The 18,309-nt window shown below is 36.7% G+C and overlaps 1 protein-coding gene across 8 annotated transcripts in view; it reads left to right on the top strand.

The window, feature by feature from the left end:
- Window positions 1–12,328: 12,328 nt before the first annotated feature.
- LOC144973080 (uncharacterized) overlaps window positions 12,329–18,309 on the top strand; it is a 25,087-nt gene continuing 19,106 nt past the window's right edge. For 2 of the 8 annotated variants that reach the window (XM_078915082.1, XM_078915080.1), the window contains exons 1-2: window positions 13,663–13,689; window positions 14,119–14,303. In XM_078915082.1, coding sequence (XP_078771208.1) covers window positions 14,252–14,303 — 52 coding nt within the window. In that variant the 5' untranslated portion in view covers window positions 13,663–13,689; window positions 14,119–14,251. Of the gene's footprint in view, window positions 12,796–13,578; window positions 14,304–18,309 lie in introns of those variants that run through there. The other 6 variants (XM_078915084.1, XM_078915079.1, XM_078915078.1 and 3 more) reach the window with 6 other exon arrangements.

The following is an 18,309-nucleotide window of genomic DNA, read 5'->3' as shown; positions in this document are numbered from 1 at the left end:
AATGGCAATCTGTCATCGTGATGTTTGCAGCCGAATTGGCAGCGACAGCTTCTCATGGTGTCACAATACTATGTGATGATGATTTATACAGTACAGAAACTCGTCGCCGCAATCGTGAACGGTCGCAAACCCGCCCAGAAGTTTTGTCACAACGAAACGTTCAAATAGATTCTCTACGGTTTTGGGCTCATGACCACAACAGGTGTATGTTGGAGGGTGGCAATTCCCCATTGTCACTGATTTTATGATATTAAAATTATATAAGATATTTTCAACAACAATCTGATTAATGATTTTACAAAATGTCCCCACAAAAGTATAGCTTTAAATTATTAAACAAGTCTGCTGGTTAAATTAAATTATAATTTTATTTTAAAAGATAAAGAAAATGTCAAAATAAAAATGAAAGGTTTGACAACTAAAACGTACCTTATCAGTAACATGTAAAGACAATACAACACACACAAACAAATCTTGTCTTGTTGTCGTCTCGGGTTAGCTCCTCTGTAATCTTGACACAGCGTTGCTCTGATTTTTCGTGAAGATGTGTAGCACTTCACTTGATACCGATCACGACCAACAAATATTGAGAACAACCGTGCTTCTCAAATTTGTTTCACGTACAGGACTTTGCACTCTCCTTTTGGATCTGGATAGAGACTTGACCGACTCAATTGTTAACGAGCACCTTTTTATTATCACACTCTTTTATTGAGATGTGATATTACGACATTTTATGTCCCTATTTTTTAATTCGTCACCGACCGACCAGCTTTTGATATTTTACAACACAGTGTATTTGTTTTATTCTGTACCGGCCTGTATAACACAATTTCGGCCTTCTCTGTGTTATACTTTTATTGGGACATAATATTGTAACAGATTTGTCTTCTCTGTACTATGATTTGGTCACCCGTTCACGGACTTACACAGAACAGTAGCCTGCACTATGCCTTGCTATCTTCCGTACTTCACACAATCAACCCTGCATTATATGAAGGATAGCAAGTGCCGTTTGGCGGCTGCCATGGGTTTATATAATCATGGTGAGTAGTATTCATATGACGACTGAGAGGCGTTGTCATCACAAGATAGCATAGCAACAGGTTTGAAAAATAACAACTCATGGTTGCCTAAAGCTAATATCCCATTGAGACTTAAGCTCGTTCTACAGTAACTTAACACCCATTGTGAAAGGAGTGTACCGTCAGGTTCTCGACTGAAGCCAGTTCGCTCCACCCAATATCTCTTGGCAACTTCTCCCCCAGTCTCGAGGAGTCGATCTCCCGCCCCCTCGAGGGATTGAATTCGTCTAAACCGACTTCCATCTTGTATATGCAACTCTGTCCAAAGTCAAGGAAGCTATGTGCAAGGATTGCAGTGACTTATTTCGTTGAGAGGGGTATCACCATTCCATTGTGTGTGTGTGTGTGTGTGTGTGTGTGTGTGTGTGTGTGTGTGTGTTTGTGTGTATGTGTGTGTTTTTTTTTTTTTTTTGCTTTTTTGTTTGTTTTGTTTTTTGTTTTTTGTTTTTTGTTTTTTTTTTGGGGGGGAGGGGGGGGGGGGGGGGGTTGGTACTTTATGTTTCATTTATGTCTGTTTGCGTATATTATGTATATGCTGTAAAAATGATAATTTGCCTTCATGGACAATAAAGATATTACTATTACTAGTAATATATTATTATTATTATTATATTATTATTATTATTATTATTATTATTATTATTATTTTATTATTATTATTATTATTATTATTATTATTATTATTATTATTATTATTATTATTATTATTATTATTATTTATTATTATTATCATTATTATTGTTATTATTATTATTATTATTATTATTATTATTATTATTATTATTATTATTATTATTATTATTATTATTATTATTATTATTATTATTATTATCATTATTGTTTATTTATTTATTTATTTATTTTGGGAAATAGTGTTCAATTTCTTTTTCAATAAAGCCTATGACTTCATCCACGGTTTCATTTTGTTAAAACGACGGATAGATTCATTTTCATCCAAATGACCAAGACAAAGTACCGGTAGTTAGAGAAAATGTGTTATATTTAAGTTTTAACTCAATATGTACATATTTCCAGGTCTGATAATCCAAATTGTTATGGGCTCAATGTTATAATGGAAGTACTCTCAAACCAAAGCAAAATACTGCCCATTATAATATTATTGTTAAATCAAGACAATAATTTCATTCGATGTTCAGTCCTTCAAATAAGTACACGTTGGTTTAGCTGTATTTTATTGGTCATATTATCATGTTCACAATTTCTTGATTCATCCTGTATAACATAGAAGAGACTTTGTCAAACATTGGGAAGTTACATATCCACCAATATAGCTGAAGGCAGTTGCATTGCTCACGACAGGCATATTCGGCGAAGGCAAATAGTTATGCCACGCCCTTTCAGTGTTATCCTGGGGAACACCCTTTTTGCACTGGCAGGATTATAATATAGTTAGCGTCAACAAAATAGTAGGTCTGCTTGTGATTGTGCCAAAAATATTCAATGGCAATCTGTCATCGTGATGTTTGCAGCCGAATTGGCAGCGACAGCTTCTCATGGTGTCACAATACTATGTGATGATGATTTATACAGTACAGAAACTCGTCGCCGCAATCGTGAACGGTCGCAAACCCGCCCAGAAGTTTTGTCACAACGAAACGTTCAAATAGATTCTCTACGGTTTTGGGCTCATGACCACAACAGGTGTATGTTGGAGGGTGGCAATTCCCCATTGTCACTGATTTTATGATATTAAAATTATATAAGATATTTTCAACAACAATCTGATTAATGATTTTACAAAATGTCCCCACAAAAGTATAGCTTTAAATTATTAAACAAGTCTGCTGGTTAAATTAAATTATAATTTTATTTTAAAAGATAAAGAAAATGTCAAAATAAAAATGAAAGGTTTGACAACTAAAACGTACCTTATCAGTAACATGTAAAGACAATACAACACACACAAACAAATCTTGTCTTGTTGTCGTCTCGGGTTAGCTCCTCTGTAATCTTGACACAGCGTTGCTCTGATTTTTCGTGAAGATGTGTAGCACTTCACTTGATACCGATCACGACCCAACAAATATTGAGAACAACCGTGCTTCTCAAATTTGTTTCACGTACAGGACTTTGCACTCTCCTTTTGGATCTGGATAGAGACTTGACCGACTCAATTGTTAACGAGCACCTTTTTATTATCACACTCTTTTATTGAGATGTGATATTACGACATTTTATGTCCCTATTTTTTAATTCGTCACCGACCGACCAGCTTTTGATATTTTACAACACAGTGTATTTGTTTTATTCTGTACCGGCCTGTATAACACAATTTCGGCCTTCTCTGTGTTATACTTTTATTGGGACATAATATTGTAACAGATTTGTCTTCTCTGTACTATGATTTGGTCACCCGTTCACGGACTTACACAGAACAGTAGCCTGCACTATGCCTTGCTATCTTCCGTACTTCACACAATCAACCCTGCATTATATGAAGGATAGCAAGTGCCGTTTGGCGGCCTGCCATGGGTTTATATAATCATGGTGAGTAGTATTCATATGACGACTGAGAGGCGTTGTCATCACAAGATAGCATAGCAACAGGTTTGAAAAATAACAACTCATGGTTGCCTAAAGCTAATATCCCATTGAGACTTAAGCTCGTTCTACAGTAACTTGACACCCATTGTGAAAGGAGTGTACCGTCAGGTTCTCGACTGAAGCCAGTTCGCTCCACCCAATATCTCTTGGCAACTTCTCCCCCAGTCTCGAGGAGTCGTCTCCCCGCCCCTCGAGGGATTGAATTCGTCTAAACCGACTTCCATCTTGTATATGCAACTCTGTCCAAAGTCAAGGAAGCTATGTGCAAGGATTGCAGTGACTTATTTCGTTGAGAGGGGTATCACCATTCCCTCTCCTTTTGATCTTATTAAGCCAGTATTCGTTATCGTCTTCCGCCGGACCTAGAGTCCTGGATTTCTGCCATTAACGGGCCCCATTCTCTAGCAATGACTATCCCGCACAAATCTTTGGGCCTCTTTTTCGCTCACGACGTGCCCAAATTCGCGACAAAATATGGTACGAAGCCGTTCCGTACATGTTATTTAAAAAAATTAATTACGACGCTGTTTATCGATGAATATGACTGAAAGTTGGCATACAGTTAGAAAAGAGGTCATTTTAGATTATGTCAAGCGACAAAACTCGTGCGATTACCAGAAGACCGTTAAAAATAGATTTTTACTCTTTGGAGTACAATATTTCTAAAACTACAAAGAGGAGAGATTTTGTCGCTCATAAGGTTATATATGCACATTTTTTCTATTTCTATTTCAAATTTCATTGGACTATGATAAGTACTTTTCCCGTATTCTCACAAAACATCAACCCTATTTGCATTTCAATGAGTGAAAATATGGAGACGGCCATTTTGCTTCCCTCATCGCACGACACGAAAATGACGTGAGCGAGGCAAGGCTGCCAGATGGCCAGACTTTAACCTGACCAAATTCGACTTCAAAAGTGGCTAAATAGAAAATCATATGGCTTTTTTCACTATTAAGACTGGCCCACTTAAAGTGAACTAAATTTTAACAAACAAAAAATTGAATAGACTAGGATGAATGTCACTGAGACAAAAATAGATGAATAAAATTTAATAAAAGAAACAAAATTATATATTTGGCCACACACGTGCCCATCTGGCAACCTTGTTCGCGACGACTGACGACACAAATCCTCGCGCGCTTTTTTTTTTGGAATTAAGGTATTGTTTCATTGTTATGTCATAGGGATAGTAGATTAACACACACACAAACACACACACACACACACACACACACTCTCCCTCTCTCTCTCTCTCTCTCTCTCTCAAATAAATACTAGAAATAACATAAGCCATGGTCTCACGGGACTGATTGATAATAATTTAGCAGGCATTTTTCGTATCATTTGTATGGGTTGTAGACACAAAATTTAGTGCATGGGCCAGTGGGCGAAACCCTCCCCCCCCCCCTGGGGGAGTTTTCGCCACATGGTTTTTCTGAAACAGCACTATATCTTGAGTATTAATCCGGGTGTTACCGTTTTTTCAAGTGTCATTTACGAGAGTTACGGCCCTTGAAAGGTCATTAGGTGCAATTTTTTGTGAAATCGTTTTTGTGCATAAAATGGTTGTTTATCACCTTAAAATTGTTTCACATACAATCAATAATGGAATTTTATTGTAATTTCTCATTTTTTGCCTCATGTCATAAAATATTTTACAAAGCCATATAGCGTTTTTAAATCTTTGATAGCCATTTTCTCTATAATTTGAAAAAAAATCTATTACAGTGTACTTGTTTCCCTTCAGGATGAATAAACAAGAGGGATTTTGCACTAGCAGAATTCAGGCATGCTTCAGGGACATATAACACAAATTAATCCGGGTGTTACAGTTTTTTCAAGTATCATTTACAGGAGTTATGGCCCTTGAAAGGTCATCGGGTGCAATTTTTCGTGAACTCATTTTTGTGAATAAAATGATTGTTTATCACCCTAAAATTGTTTCGAATGCAATAAATAGTGGAATTTTAGTGTCATTTCCCATTTTTTGCCTCATATCATAAATATTTTACAAAGCCATATAGCGTTTTTAAATCTTTGATAGCCATTTTCTCTATAATTTGAAAAAAAAATCTATTACAGTGTACTTGTTTCCCTTCAGGATGAATAAACAAGAGGGATTTTGCACTAGCACAATTCAGGCATGCTTCAGGGACATATAACACAAATTAATCCGGGTGTTACAGTTTTTTCAAGTATCATTTACAGGAGTTATGGCCCTTGAAAGGTCATCGGGTGCAATTTTTCGTGAACTCATTTTTGTGAATAAAATGATTGTTTATCACCCTAAAATTGCTTCAAATGCAATAAATAGTGGAATTTTATTGTCATTTCTCATTTTTTGCCTCATATCATAAAATATTTTACAAAGCTATATAGGGTTTTTAAATCTTTGATATTGATAGCCATTTTCTCTATAATATGAAAAAAAAAAATATATATTACAGTGTATTTGCTTCCTTTCAGTGATAAATAAACAAGAGGAATTTTGTACTAGCACAATTCAGGCATGATTAATGGGCATATAACACATACATTTGTAACATTTGACCTTGCTGTAGCAAAGAAAGCTTACGATATTGTCTGGCAAAACCCACAGCTTTACAAACAGTCATTATTCACCTGGGTGTCTTTCACACCATAATTTCATATCTTGGTGCCCTGGGAAAGCTCCAAAGTGGATCTGGTTTTGAAGAAATTGTGACTGAAGCAGGGCTATGTGCACATGGTTCTATGGATAGGGTTATGAGTGGAAAGAACTACAACAGGGCTATACGAGTGCATGTGTCTGTTTTGGAGGCTCTAGAGAGGCTTCTGCTTGCAAAATTTGAGCAGAACACGGATTCAAAACTCAGTAAAGACCTCATGTCTTACATAAAGGAATTCACCGAAGGAATTTCAAGCCATACAGCTAATAAAATTCTCCAGTCAACTGTGTATGCTGAGTTATTTTCCCAGTATGAAGCCTTCAAAGAGAGTGTCCGCTCAGGAAAGTACGGAAAAACTGCACAATACTGGATCCAATACATGGACAGAGTTTGGCTTCTCCTCCAGTTTCTGCGAGCTACCAACTTTCTTCTTCATATATCTTGTTTAAAAGAACTGTGCACACTGCTTTTTACCATGAATCACCACAATTATGCCAAGTATCTCAGTGTATATTTTGTGTCACTAGCCAACCTGATTCATTCCCACCCAGGGGCAGAAGAAATGTTACAAGATAATGGATTTAGTGTCTCCAGATCAAGGACGCCTGCTGGAAGAAGAGCAGTTGATATGACCATTGGACAAACAATAAACAAACATGCAAAGACAAAAGGAGGTATTGTTGGGTTCAGCAAGAGTCTTCCAAGCTATTACCGTTGGAGTGTAACAAGACACAATCGAGCAGAATATGTATCAGCAACCCAAAGAATGATCAGCAACAACAACTGTATAGATATAGACACCCACAAAGAATTGAGCCTTGCAGAAAAAAGACAAAGTGAAAAGCGAGTGCAAAAGATCCTCCAGGCATTTTCAGCATTATTTATCAATCCCTTTGAAGTTGAAGATGGTCTGGTCAGTCTAGCTTCAGGAATGAAAGTGCAAGAGGATGTTGCTGATGACCTGCTAGCCGTGGAAAAAACAGGAAAAAGATTGTTTGAAAGTTTTGTTGAAAACAGACTGAAGGAAAAGACTGTAGAATTTCACAAGCCATTAGCAAGGAACAAGACCAAGACATTTGCATCATTGAGGAAAGTGGTAACAGTGAAAAAAGACATGAACGTGGTCAAAATCAAGGCACAAAGAAATTTATTTGGCCAGCTTCTTGTTTTGTCCCAAGAACACAGTGTTGATCTTCAAAAAGTTCTTCAATATCCTCTAACACCCTACTCCATGGTCGCTGGCTTCATCAGATGGTTTACCTCTGAAGACCAACAAAGCAACTCTGTTGCACAAGCTCACGCCTGACAATTCATTAATGTTCGAGGATTATGCAAAAACAAAACAAACACCGTTTACATTGTTGATGGCAATGCACTGTTACAAACTCTGTCAGCAATCCCAAATACATTTGGTGAAGTAGCCAAACTTACATTTTCCTCCTTACCACAAGCAGCTTGTGTACACTTTGTGACTGATACTTACATAGAAGATTCAATCATAGAAGATGCATACTTGTTAAGAGGATCTGCAACAACAGTGCCCAGACGTTGGAAATCATTTCTCAGCTGCGTTGATAACAAAAGACCCCTCATCAGGTTTCTCCTCAAGGAATGGGAAAGTAACGAATATGCAAAGAAACTGAGAAACAGGGAAATCTTCTTTGTCTGTGAAGAGAGATGCACCTTACTTTACAGTGACACGGATGAATTTACCACAGCTGTACCTTGTCTAGATCTCTACTCATCACAGGAAGAGGCAGACACACGAATTATACTGCACTGTCAATATGCTTCCCGCCAACCAAACTGTGAAACAATTGTTGTCAGATCACCAGACACGGATGTCTTCTTACTTCTCCTTTCATTCTCAGAGACAATTGGAAAGACCCTGATTTTTGATACTGGCTGTGGCAACAACAGGCGACAAATCAATGTCTCTCAGATAGCAAAGATGCATTACTTGGTGTCCATGCATTCACAGGCTGTGACACAACAAGTTGCTTTGCTGGGCAAGGAAAGCTGAAAGCTCTAAAGTTTCTTCAAAAGGAGGAAGATCTTAGAATTCTGTTCTCCAGATTTGGAACATCAGCAGCTGTTTCGAGTAATGACTGTCTCATGTTAGAGTCATTTGTGTGCAAGCTGTATGGCAAAACCTCATGCACAAGTGTCAACAAAGTGAGGTATGACATAGTTCGCCAGCGTTTCAAAGGAAAGAAAGGTACCATCTCATGCAGTGGTGGAATTGATCTGTGTCAGATGCCTCCTTGTAGTCAAGTATTGTCACTGCACATATCAAGAGCCAACTTTCAAACTCTCATTTGGAGGAATGCAGTGTGCCAGAATCCTAGCATTCCAAAACCAGAGGATAACGGTTGGCAGAGAAATTCTGCAAATGAATTGGAAGTACAGTGGTTCAAAGATGCTTTCATTCCAGATGAGTTGCAGGAAATTGTGTATGAAGAAATCTGCACCAGTACTGCCGAGGATGGTAGTGATAGCTTTGACAGAGATTTCCTTGACGACACTTCAGAGGACGAAGAGGATTTTGCTACTGATGATGAGGATATGTAATAAATTGGTGAGCAGTGCAAACTGTTAAGGAGTAAAGCATGTTTGCAAAACACATAAGGATATTGTTTTTATGTACTTACTGCATCTTGAATCAAGAATCCCTTTTGAGTATCAATTATTCTTCATAATATAACAATGCGATTTCGTTCAAAAGTCTTCGGTAATGATGCTTCACTTGGGTTGTGAACAAATTAATCTTTTTTCATGATATATCTATTGTTTTTACCACACCTTCAACTTACTTTTAAATGTGACAACTGGACATCAATACCATGTTTAAAAAGAATGAAAATTATGATGAATTTGGCATCCGACAAAGTGGAGAAAAATGTAAGGGTTGCGTACACTTTTAGTTTTTCCTGTGACGTAGAAATATGAAGGTTGTTGTTGAGGCTTGGGCCATAGCTTTCTTCAGTGCTACATTTTTAATTAACATGCTGTTTTTGGCCATATTTAAAATAATTTTTTGTGTAAAACACTGAAATAGCCCATAAGTTTAGATATGACACTTCATGAGATTACTGACAAATTGTTTCAACTTTCTGTGAGTCTATATAATATTTACAAATTGAAAGCTTGTGCAAATAGTTTGATAGTATATTCAATTTCCTTCAGTTTGATACCCAATTTGCATATATTTGAATTAATATTGTAGTCTCCAGAGCCTTTGAAAGAAATGTTGTCTCTTTTTTGCAAGGGGACACAACTCACTTTTTTCAAAGAGCCATAACTCTCTTAAATGACACTTATTTTTACGGTAACAGTGGAATTTGTATGGCCAATAAGTTCTATTATTTGAAAAACATAGTGGCATAAACTCCCAAATGGGGGGGAGGGGGGGTCCCAGTGGCCTAAGCACTAATTACACTTCGGAAAAGTTCCAAATGATCAATTTTATGTATATTTTAAAACAAAATTATAGTTGACCCTAGCCATACAGCTCTAAAACTATACAAGTTAGAACTCTTATGTTGTCTTCATCATATTTTCTGATAATTTTGCCATAAAATTGCCAAGTTTTAATATCTAATTCCATGTATTAAGCGAGATACAGCCACAAACCAGAATAAAAAGCAGAAAAAGTGTCCAATATTTTCCGTATTTTTTTCTCTTTGTGAGTCATCCAAATAAATGACAGCTTTGAAACGGCATAACTTTGTTAGATCGATATATTAACGGATTTTCAAAATTTAAAAAGATTTTTACTCAGTGGTGATAGGGCTTTGATTTAAGAGTAGTATTTCCTACAAAAATAGAAAACAAAAATTTTCATAGTCATTGCTACATTCTCTATGCGTTGTTGCCAGCATTCCGACACTGATTGCATGGACTTCCTTAGTTTCACATCGACCTTCTCATCGTTCTTGCTTCTACCTCCACACTAGAGCGCAATACTTCGCGTTGGAATAGCATAATGCGAGGGCGGAAGCTTGATTAGCATCCCAAGTTGTTCCCGTCAGCCTCCTCAGAGGACTGTTGCGTTTCTCTATCTCCCGTGCAACTCTTTCGAGATGGACCCGATAGGTAAGGCGGTCCCGCGTAACCCCCAGGTACTTCGGATCCAGCTCATATGAGAGAAGCTGGTCCCCGATATTCAATGATTTTTGAGGTGTTCATCTTCAAGTACCACTTGTCAAAGTAGGATTTGAGTCTGGTAACATCCTCACTAAGTAGCTTATGCTCTCGAGACGGGTCCACCTTACTTTGAGTAACGAGTGCCCGGTCGTCCGCGTATCCCAGCCTCAGGGAAGAAGGGCTCGGCATGTCGCTAATATATCAAACAACCTTGTCGCCAGAACAAATCCCTGAGGGACTCCATTCCCCAGTTTCCTGACTTTGCTCGTGGTCTCTCTCGGGGCAACGTGGAATTGCCTTTCCCCTAAGATTGAAGAGAGCAACTTCAATGTCTTTTTTTAACCTTATGATCTTTGCAGTTTTGAGCATCAACCCATTGCACCAGACTGTATTGTATTCCGCGGATAAGTCTATAAATACAGCACTAGTTTGCTATTTTCTTTCGATCCATGCTTCAATATGCTCTGCATGGGCAAGGACCTGCTCTGTTGTGCATATCCCTTCCCCGAAGCCCGCCTGCTCGGGTGGCAGGGCAGCGTCTAGGACGCCATCAGTTCAATATCCCCCATCAGTTCAATAGCACACGCTCCAAAAGTTTGCTCAGGCAGCTCAGAAGTGATATGGGTCTGTAATTGAGGGCCTCCTTCGCCGATTACCATGGCTTCAGGATGGCAACTATCTTATCGTGCTACCACACTTGTGGAAGCTTTCCTTTTGCAAGAACGTCAGACATTGCTTCATCCAGTCAGACCCTATCCTGAGGCCTAGATGCGTCACCATATCGGGATATATTCCATCTATCCCTGCTGCTTTTCCGTTCTTTACATCGCTAATGGCCGAACCCACTTCTTGGGCACTGAACGTGGATGTCCAGTCCGACTCTTCGTCTGCAAGTAGCGAGTTCAAAATCGTGCGGTATGCCTTGCGGACACCGCGCTCGAAAGACTTGATTCGGGACCCGTTTGCTACGGTTCTTTATATTCTTGGCAATTGTGTCTGCCTCAAATGCCGATGCAGGTAGTTTAGGTCAGAATCCAATTTCTTTATCAGTCGCCAAGTGTGGCGGCTATCGACTATCAGCTCCATCTTGGGACTGGGACTGCACAGGTTTTCCGACTCCTCGGTCCAGCAGGGGGTGTAGCATTTCCGTTTGCCCCGTGTAATGGAGCGGTGGGCATTCTTAACCAACATAAATTGCGCTATAATAATAAAAAAAAGAAACTCAAGTTTGTTTTATTTTTCTGTCTTTCAATATTTCACCACAGTTTACACAATAGTGGATGAAAACGATTTATCCTGGTAGTGTCTGAAAGTCAAAAATTAATATTAGTATTGGTTTTTGTATCTTTTTTTTCTTCTTCTTTACTTTCAACGCCTCTCTTTTATTGCTATTAATCAATTAAATGTATCCGACATAACCAAATAAAAACATTTAAGATTAACAGTGGTGTTGGCTACACAATACTTATAGTTTACAACCATTGAATTAGTAGGAGAGAGAAAGAGAGAGAGAGAGAGAGAGAGAGAGAGAGAGAGAGAGAGAGAGAGAGAGAGAGAGAGAGAGAGAGAGAGAGAGAGAGAGAGAGAGAGAGTTTTATTTGTCGGCTGATACGAATATGTGGTTTATATTTATATTCTATATTGCTTAAACACATTATGGAAGCTTCAAGTTTAGCGCCCATTCAGTTTAACCACATATTATTTAGAAGTTGTCACATCAGGTCACTTCCTAAGATAAAACCTTTTCTTTTTCATTCATGTTTCCAAACAACATTCGATCCCATGAACATTGGATAAAAAGAGCGAGTAAGCTTCAAACACCTCGGCCCCAACACATTTCGTATGATTGCTGAAGCGTAGAAGAAACAAACAAACAATATCTTAAATCCGGGTCAAAGATCGTGCTGTAGCATACAATTCCAACAGGAAACGGTTATCTTTATGTCTGATAATAAACTGAAAGATTTAAGAACATTGCTGGAACGGAATAAAATAGTAAAGTCTAATATTAAAAAAAAAAAAGACAAACATTGGTCAGAGAGTAGTGATAGTATGTATTTACAATGTGTGTGTTTGTGTGTGCTTAATGGTCGCTTCAAGAATACAGGTGAACTTGATAACGTGCTGCACAATAACACAATAAGGATATAATATACTTACCTGAAAAAGGACAGAAAACAGTGGAGTGGATATGCAGAGCACAAAAGCTGAACCCTGACAATGGACTTAAGGAGTTATTAAAAGCTCTGTGTGTTATAACTTGAATTTTGAAAATTAAACGGATATGGCTGTAGCTGTACAACATCCAACTCATCCAACTTTTTGTGATACTGTCATACATCATCGTAAGTAATAATGTATGTTGAAATTATGTTAGAACTCGATTTAATTTCATTGTTAAATGCTTCCGTGTTTGTGACTTTCTAACGTGATGAATGTAGATAGGCGATAGATGTTCGATTTGCTTTATCAAACAAGACGACAGAAACAAGAAAATAGAACAGAGGTCACTTTAGCTATAGAAGAAACGAAATTGACGTCACTGAGCTCTTTGTTATTGTTTCTCGACAGCCATTTTAGTGATAACTTCAATAAAGGTTCCAAGTTACACACAGTTTTTGTATGTTGGTGTGTTAAATCCAGCTGGTGGATGTTGTGAGTATTTTAACTAAACGCATAATATCAATGCACCTGCTATCGAAAAACCCTGCCATACATCCAATGGAGTCTCTCTCTCTTTCAAAATTCTCTTTGTTCCCCCTCTTTTTTTTTTTCTAGCTGTATCTTATCTTAATTAAATACAAAGTCAAACTGATGTTTACTTAACACAAAAACTCCAGGCATGTGCCTCCTCTCATTTTATTGGTCGAGGTTTTCAGTAAAGCATAATATATTGAATTATATATATCTAAATCATTGTGCTAAATTTATTTTCTTACGAGCAGGTAAAAGTTGCTAAGTAAAGGGTGTTAATATGAAAACTAAACACATAAACCAAGCACTATCTTGTTATCACCATCACATCTATTTAAAAAACGACGCTTTCGTTTCACGTCGGTGACTTTCAATAGTTTTACTACTATCAAAATTTGATAGCAAAGCTGTGGCGTACCTGTCCTGGCTATGTCGTTGCGCGTGTGACACACTTCCTCTTGAGTTTATTATTGTGTCAAGAAGCTGTGTTGACTGATTTCCGCAAATTTACCTAGTGTGTATACGTTCCAGTTCATTAAATGCTTGTGTGTGTTAACTGTTAGCCCGGTCTTTATTATTATTTTTGTCATTGATAATAGCATTTTTATCGTTCGTGTTTAATTTTCTGAAAAAGGAATAACAGCCTATTTGATTTAGCAAGAACTAGTGGCTTATTTTCCTACTGCTTTTATTGTCTACTCATTAGTTAGTAAACCTAGACGAGAACGTCACTATCACTCATTCTACTTCTATAGCTACTCACTTCCGTGTGGTTTTCCGTTCATAAGCGATCGATACCTAATATTTCCATTGTTTTGGTTTTCTGATCTGACTTGTCGAAAGCAAAAAGACCACACAAGAAGAGATAAAAATAACAGTCAAATTCACACGGTAAACAAGAAGAGAAAGGGAAGCCATTATTTCATTATTATTATTATTGTTTTATGGCTCCACAATCTCTCTTTCATTATAAGACAAAAAAATATTAACATTATGAACAACATTCAATGTGACTCTAGCAATGAACACGGGGAATCGATGATTTAGTGAGGTGTTCACATAATCAAGAATATAATATTTATAATCATTAACACGAACAGACACACAATGAGTCGTCCTAAGACTCGACCATACAACACTGACAACTGTCACTTATCAGGTAATGTTGCAATTATAATATAAGAAAAATGTTGGTATTTTTATATATATTATATCAAAGTAACATGTTATAACTACTGACTACACATCTTTTCAGATTACTTTTGTGATGATGGTGTTGGTGGGGTGGTGTTGATTTGGTTCTGACGTCTAGAAATTAGATTAGCAATATCATATAGAAACATGCCTTTCCTTGTTGTCTTTCACAATATTTCATATTGTAGCATTTTTTTCCATTGATATCAAAGGTGGTCACGTTTAATTTGCTACCTTAAAATATACGACCTATAACAAGTTTTATTTCTTAACCTTTTTGGCCTTCTAAATGGCGTTGACAGACAGACAGACAGAAGAAAACCCATTCAAACAGCTAGTTCATTCGGCTAATCTAACCAGAGTTTAATTTTGATTTCTTTTGTGTGTAAATTTTACTAACAGTAGGAATGTGTGTACGTGTATGTAATGCGTGTCTGTTATCAAGGTATGTGACCCACATAACTATGGTTTTTATTTCCCCATGTCAAACCGATAACACGTAAGGACCACGAGAGTAAGGTCACACGAGAAGTGACCTATTATTTCATGCTAAATAATGTATATATTTCATACAAATAAATACGTAGTGTTTTTATGCACCTCCGTTGACGGTGTATCTTAACGGACCGTTTTTATACACCTCCGTCACGCATGCGCATCCCACCCAATTTCATCAGTGATATTGTATTTCTGCATGGCGAAAGTTATATTGTGACATCTGTAGGATGTTTTTGTTAATAAATTTATATAAAAATAATAATAATTTAAAAAAATCGAAATATAAAACCAGAAAATAGAAGTTGCATTGAAGGAAAAATAATGTTTTAGAAAGACCTTATTAAATCTGATGTACAGTCAGGTGGCTCGGTAGCCCAGTGGACAAGCTGTCAGACTCTAACCTTGGAAGTACTGGGTTCGATTCCCATTGTAGACATATTTTTTTAAAAAAAGTTTACTGTATTGAGAAAGACATCATTTTTTTTTTCTTTCTTTTTGTTGTTGTTGTTTTTTATTTGTTTGTTTGTTTTTTTTTTTTTTCAAAAACTTTTTATTATGTTTTTAAAAAGCTTCGATTTTAATTTTCTAAAATTATCTATTTATTTGAGATCAGTATTTGTGTGCCATGTTTCTTTTTACTTTTGATTGTTTAAATTATTGTTATTATTCTTTAATTTATTATCATTGTATAAACGGAAACGTACATCGGTAATCACTAAGCAGCGTGCAATATAAATCTATTTAAACCTCATGGGCGTATGCAGCAACATTTTCATTAATTTACCATCAATGCCAACGGAGGTGCATAAAAACTGTGCGTTTTTGTACACCTCCAATGGAGGTGCATAAAAACGCTACCAAATAAATATATTATTATGTCATCCGCTGTATTCGGCTGCCGTTGGGAAGACATTTTGATTGTCATTTCAGTTAGCTGTTACTACACAGGTCTTTATTTTGTAGTTATAATCCGAGTTCATATTCTGCTGTCCCAATGGGCATGATCTTTATTAACTTTCCATGGGCTCGAGGTCATTGGTCACATTGCAAAATCTACTCAAAGTGACCCACTTAGTGAAAAGTGTTCACAGCTTTTTAAATATCTAACATCACGATTGGTCATTTGATTCAGCTTGACACATGGGTATAATTATAACATTTGTAAACACAGCAGCGTGTTTACATTTGTTAGGAAATATCCAACCATTGGACAGCAACAAATCATGTGAATGATGACCTGGTTGGACGAAAACATGAAAATAGATCGCTCCCATTGAAAAATCGCCGTAACCATTATCTTTTCCTCCACTTGGACCAACTCATTCTTAGTCTTATAGAAGACATAAACCAAAATCAGCAACGGTAATAGTGTCATCATCATCATCATCATCATCATCATCATCATCATCATCATCATCATCATCAGCATGTTATTATTATTATTATTATTATTATTATTATTATTATTATATTATTATTATTATTATTATTGTTATTATTATTATTATTATTATTATTATTATTATTATTTGTAGTAGTAGTAGTAGTAGTAGTGGTATAGTAGTAGTAGTAGTAGTGTAGTAGTAGTAGTAGTAGTAGTGGTATAGTAGTAGTAGTAGTAGTAGTAGTAGTAGTAGTAGTAGTAGTAGTAGTAGTAGTAGTAGTAGTAGTAGTAGTAATAGTAGTAGTAGTAGTAGTAGTAGTAGTAGTAGTAGTAGTAGTAGTAGTAGTAGTAGTAGTAGTAGTAGTAGTGTGGGAAGGAAGAATAAAAGAAAAGACGATAACACATCAATTATTCCTTTTCATCGGTTTTTGCAAGTTACAATCGTACCAGGTTTCTGAATCTTTATAATTGAATTTGATTTCGTTCTTGAATTGACATTTCATTAATATTCATTTTAAAAAAATGTATTCTTGATGCATATGATTAACTGAAAGTGGAAGGGAACATAACCATGCCCCAAGACGTGATTCGGACAACCCGAGCAGTTAAGTTAACAAACCAAGCGAACAACACAACACGGGTTTTAGTATCGATCGGATGTTTTAAGTAAAATACTTGTTTCACTCGCTTGATCAATCGTGCCAACACAAAAAAAAAACAAAAAAAAAAAAAACACACAAAAAACTCTGTGCCTCAAATGTTTATAGTCTGATTGAGATAATCTAGTGAGAACTAATCACCCAACTGGTTGTCTAAAAAAAATTACAAGGAGCAGAGAGAAGTCGACTTCAGTCATGTCATTGCTATGCTTGTCTTGCGGGCTTGAGGGTGTGTCACAAACACCGGTGTGTTTTTATTACACATATGATTTGAAAATGTATGAAATGATACAATAATTACACTGTCTATCAACATGCATTAAAATACTGTGATTATGACCAATGCTCACAAGATGGCGGGCCAATCTTACAAGATGCAGAAAAATTGTATGGGATGCGGTTAAGTGTGCTTGCCCCTTCCATGCTACAACACTCATAACCAATGGATGGTTTGCGCTTGGCCAAGAAACTCACAACATTGCCATCCGGAAATATAATAGACCAACACACAAAGCTACAGTGTAACAATGGACTTTTATAGTCTGGTTAATTCAGTTTGGTGAGTCTCATAACCGTGGATGGCAAAAAAAAAAAACAAAACAAAACAAAGGCATAAGTGACGTCATCTTTGTTCTGCCTATACGTAAAACCTTGCGTCGTCTTAAGGTTTATGGTCCATTGAGTCAATGCGATGTCCGTGATTCAGTCCCTTAATCAGTGACTTGAGCAGTAGTAACAAAAATTTATAACACGCAAGATTATTATCTCAGTATTGAGAGGCTCACTGTTCTCTAATATTTCGTGTATAAATAGAACGAAGTTGACGTCACTCAGGTCTTTGTTATTGATTTTTACCATCCGCGTTTATGAGTAATTTTCACTTAACTGTATTAACCAGACGAAAAACGTTCAAGGTTACACATAGTTTTGTGTGTTGGTCCCTTATATTTCCGGATAGCAATGTTGTGGGCTTCTTAGCCAAGCGCATATTGTCGATATAATAGTTGGACAGTCAAGTTTGGTTCATTCTTAGAAATCATCAAAAGCCCTTAGAAGTTTTGTAGTTATAGAAGGAACGAAATTAACGTCACTCAGATCTTTGTTATTATTTTTAGCCAGCCATTGTTAGTAGTTCTCACAAAATTAAATTAATCAGTCGAGATATTTTGTGAATGTTGGTACGTTATATTCGGCTGGAGGATGTTGTGAGTATTAAAATTAAACGCACAGCATCAATATGATGTATCCTAACAGTGTTCACTGTGTTGGACACAACTAAGGGACACAGTCGGCGACAAACGCATTCCCATTATAAAAGAGAATTTAAGAGTTATTTTTGATAACAAGAACTAAGAGCCGTTGTGCGTCATTTTCATTCATTCTAGATGTATTGTGAATTATTTAAAATGTGTCATTTCTAACCAACCTAG

This window comes from Berghia stephanieae, chromosome 5 (genome assembly GCF_034508935.2).
Source record: "Berghia stephanieae isolate SIO BIC M18660-M18661 chromosome 5, UCSD_Bste_1.3, whole genome shotgun sequence".
Classification (NCBI taxonomy): Eukaryota; Metazoa; Mollusca; class Gastropoda; order Nudibranchia; family Aeolidiidae; genus Berghia; species Berghia stephanieae.
This window is presented reverse-complemented; position numbering and strand designations above follow the sequence as displayed.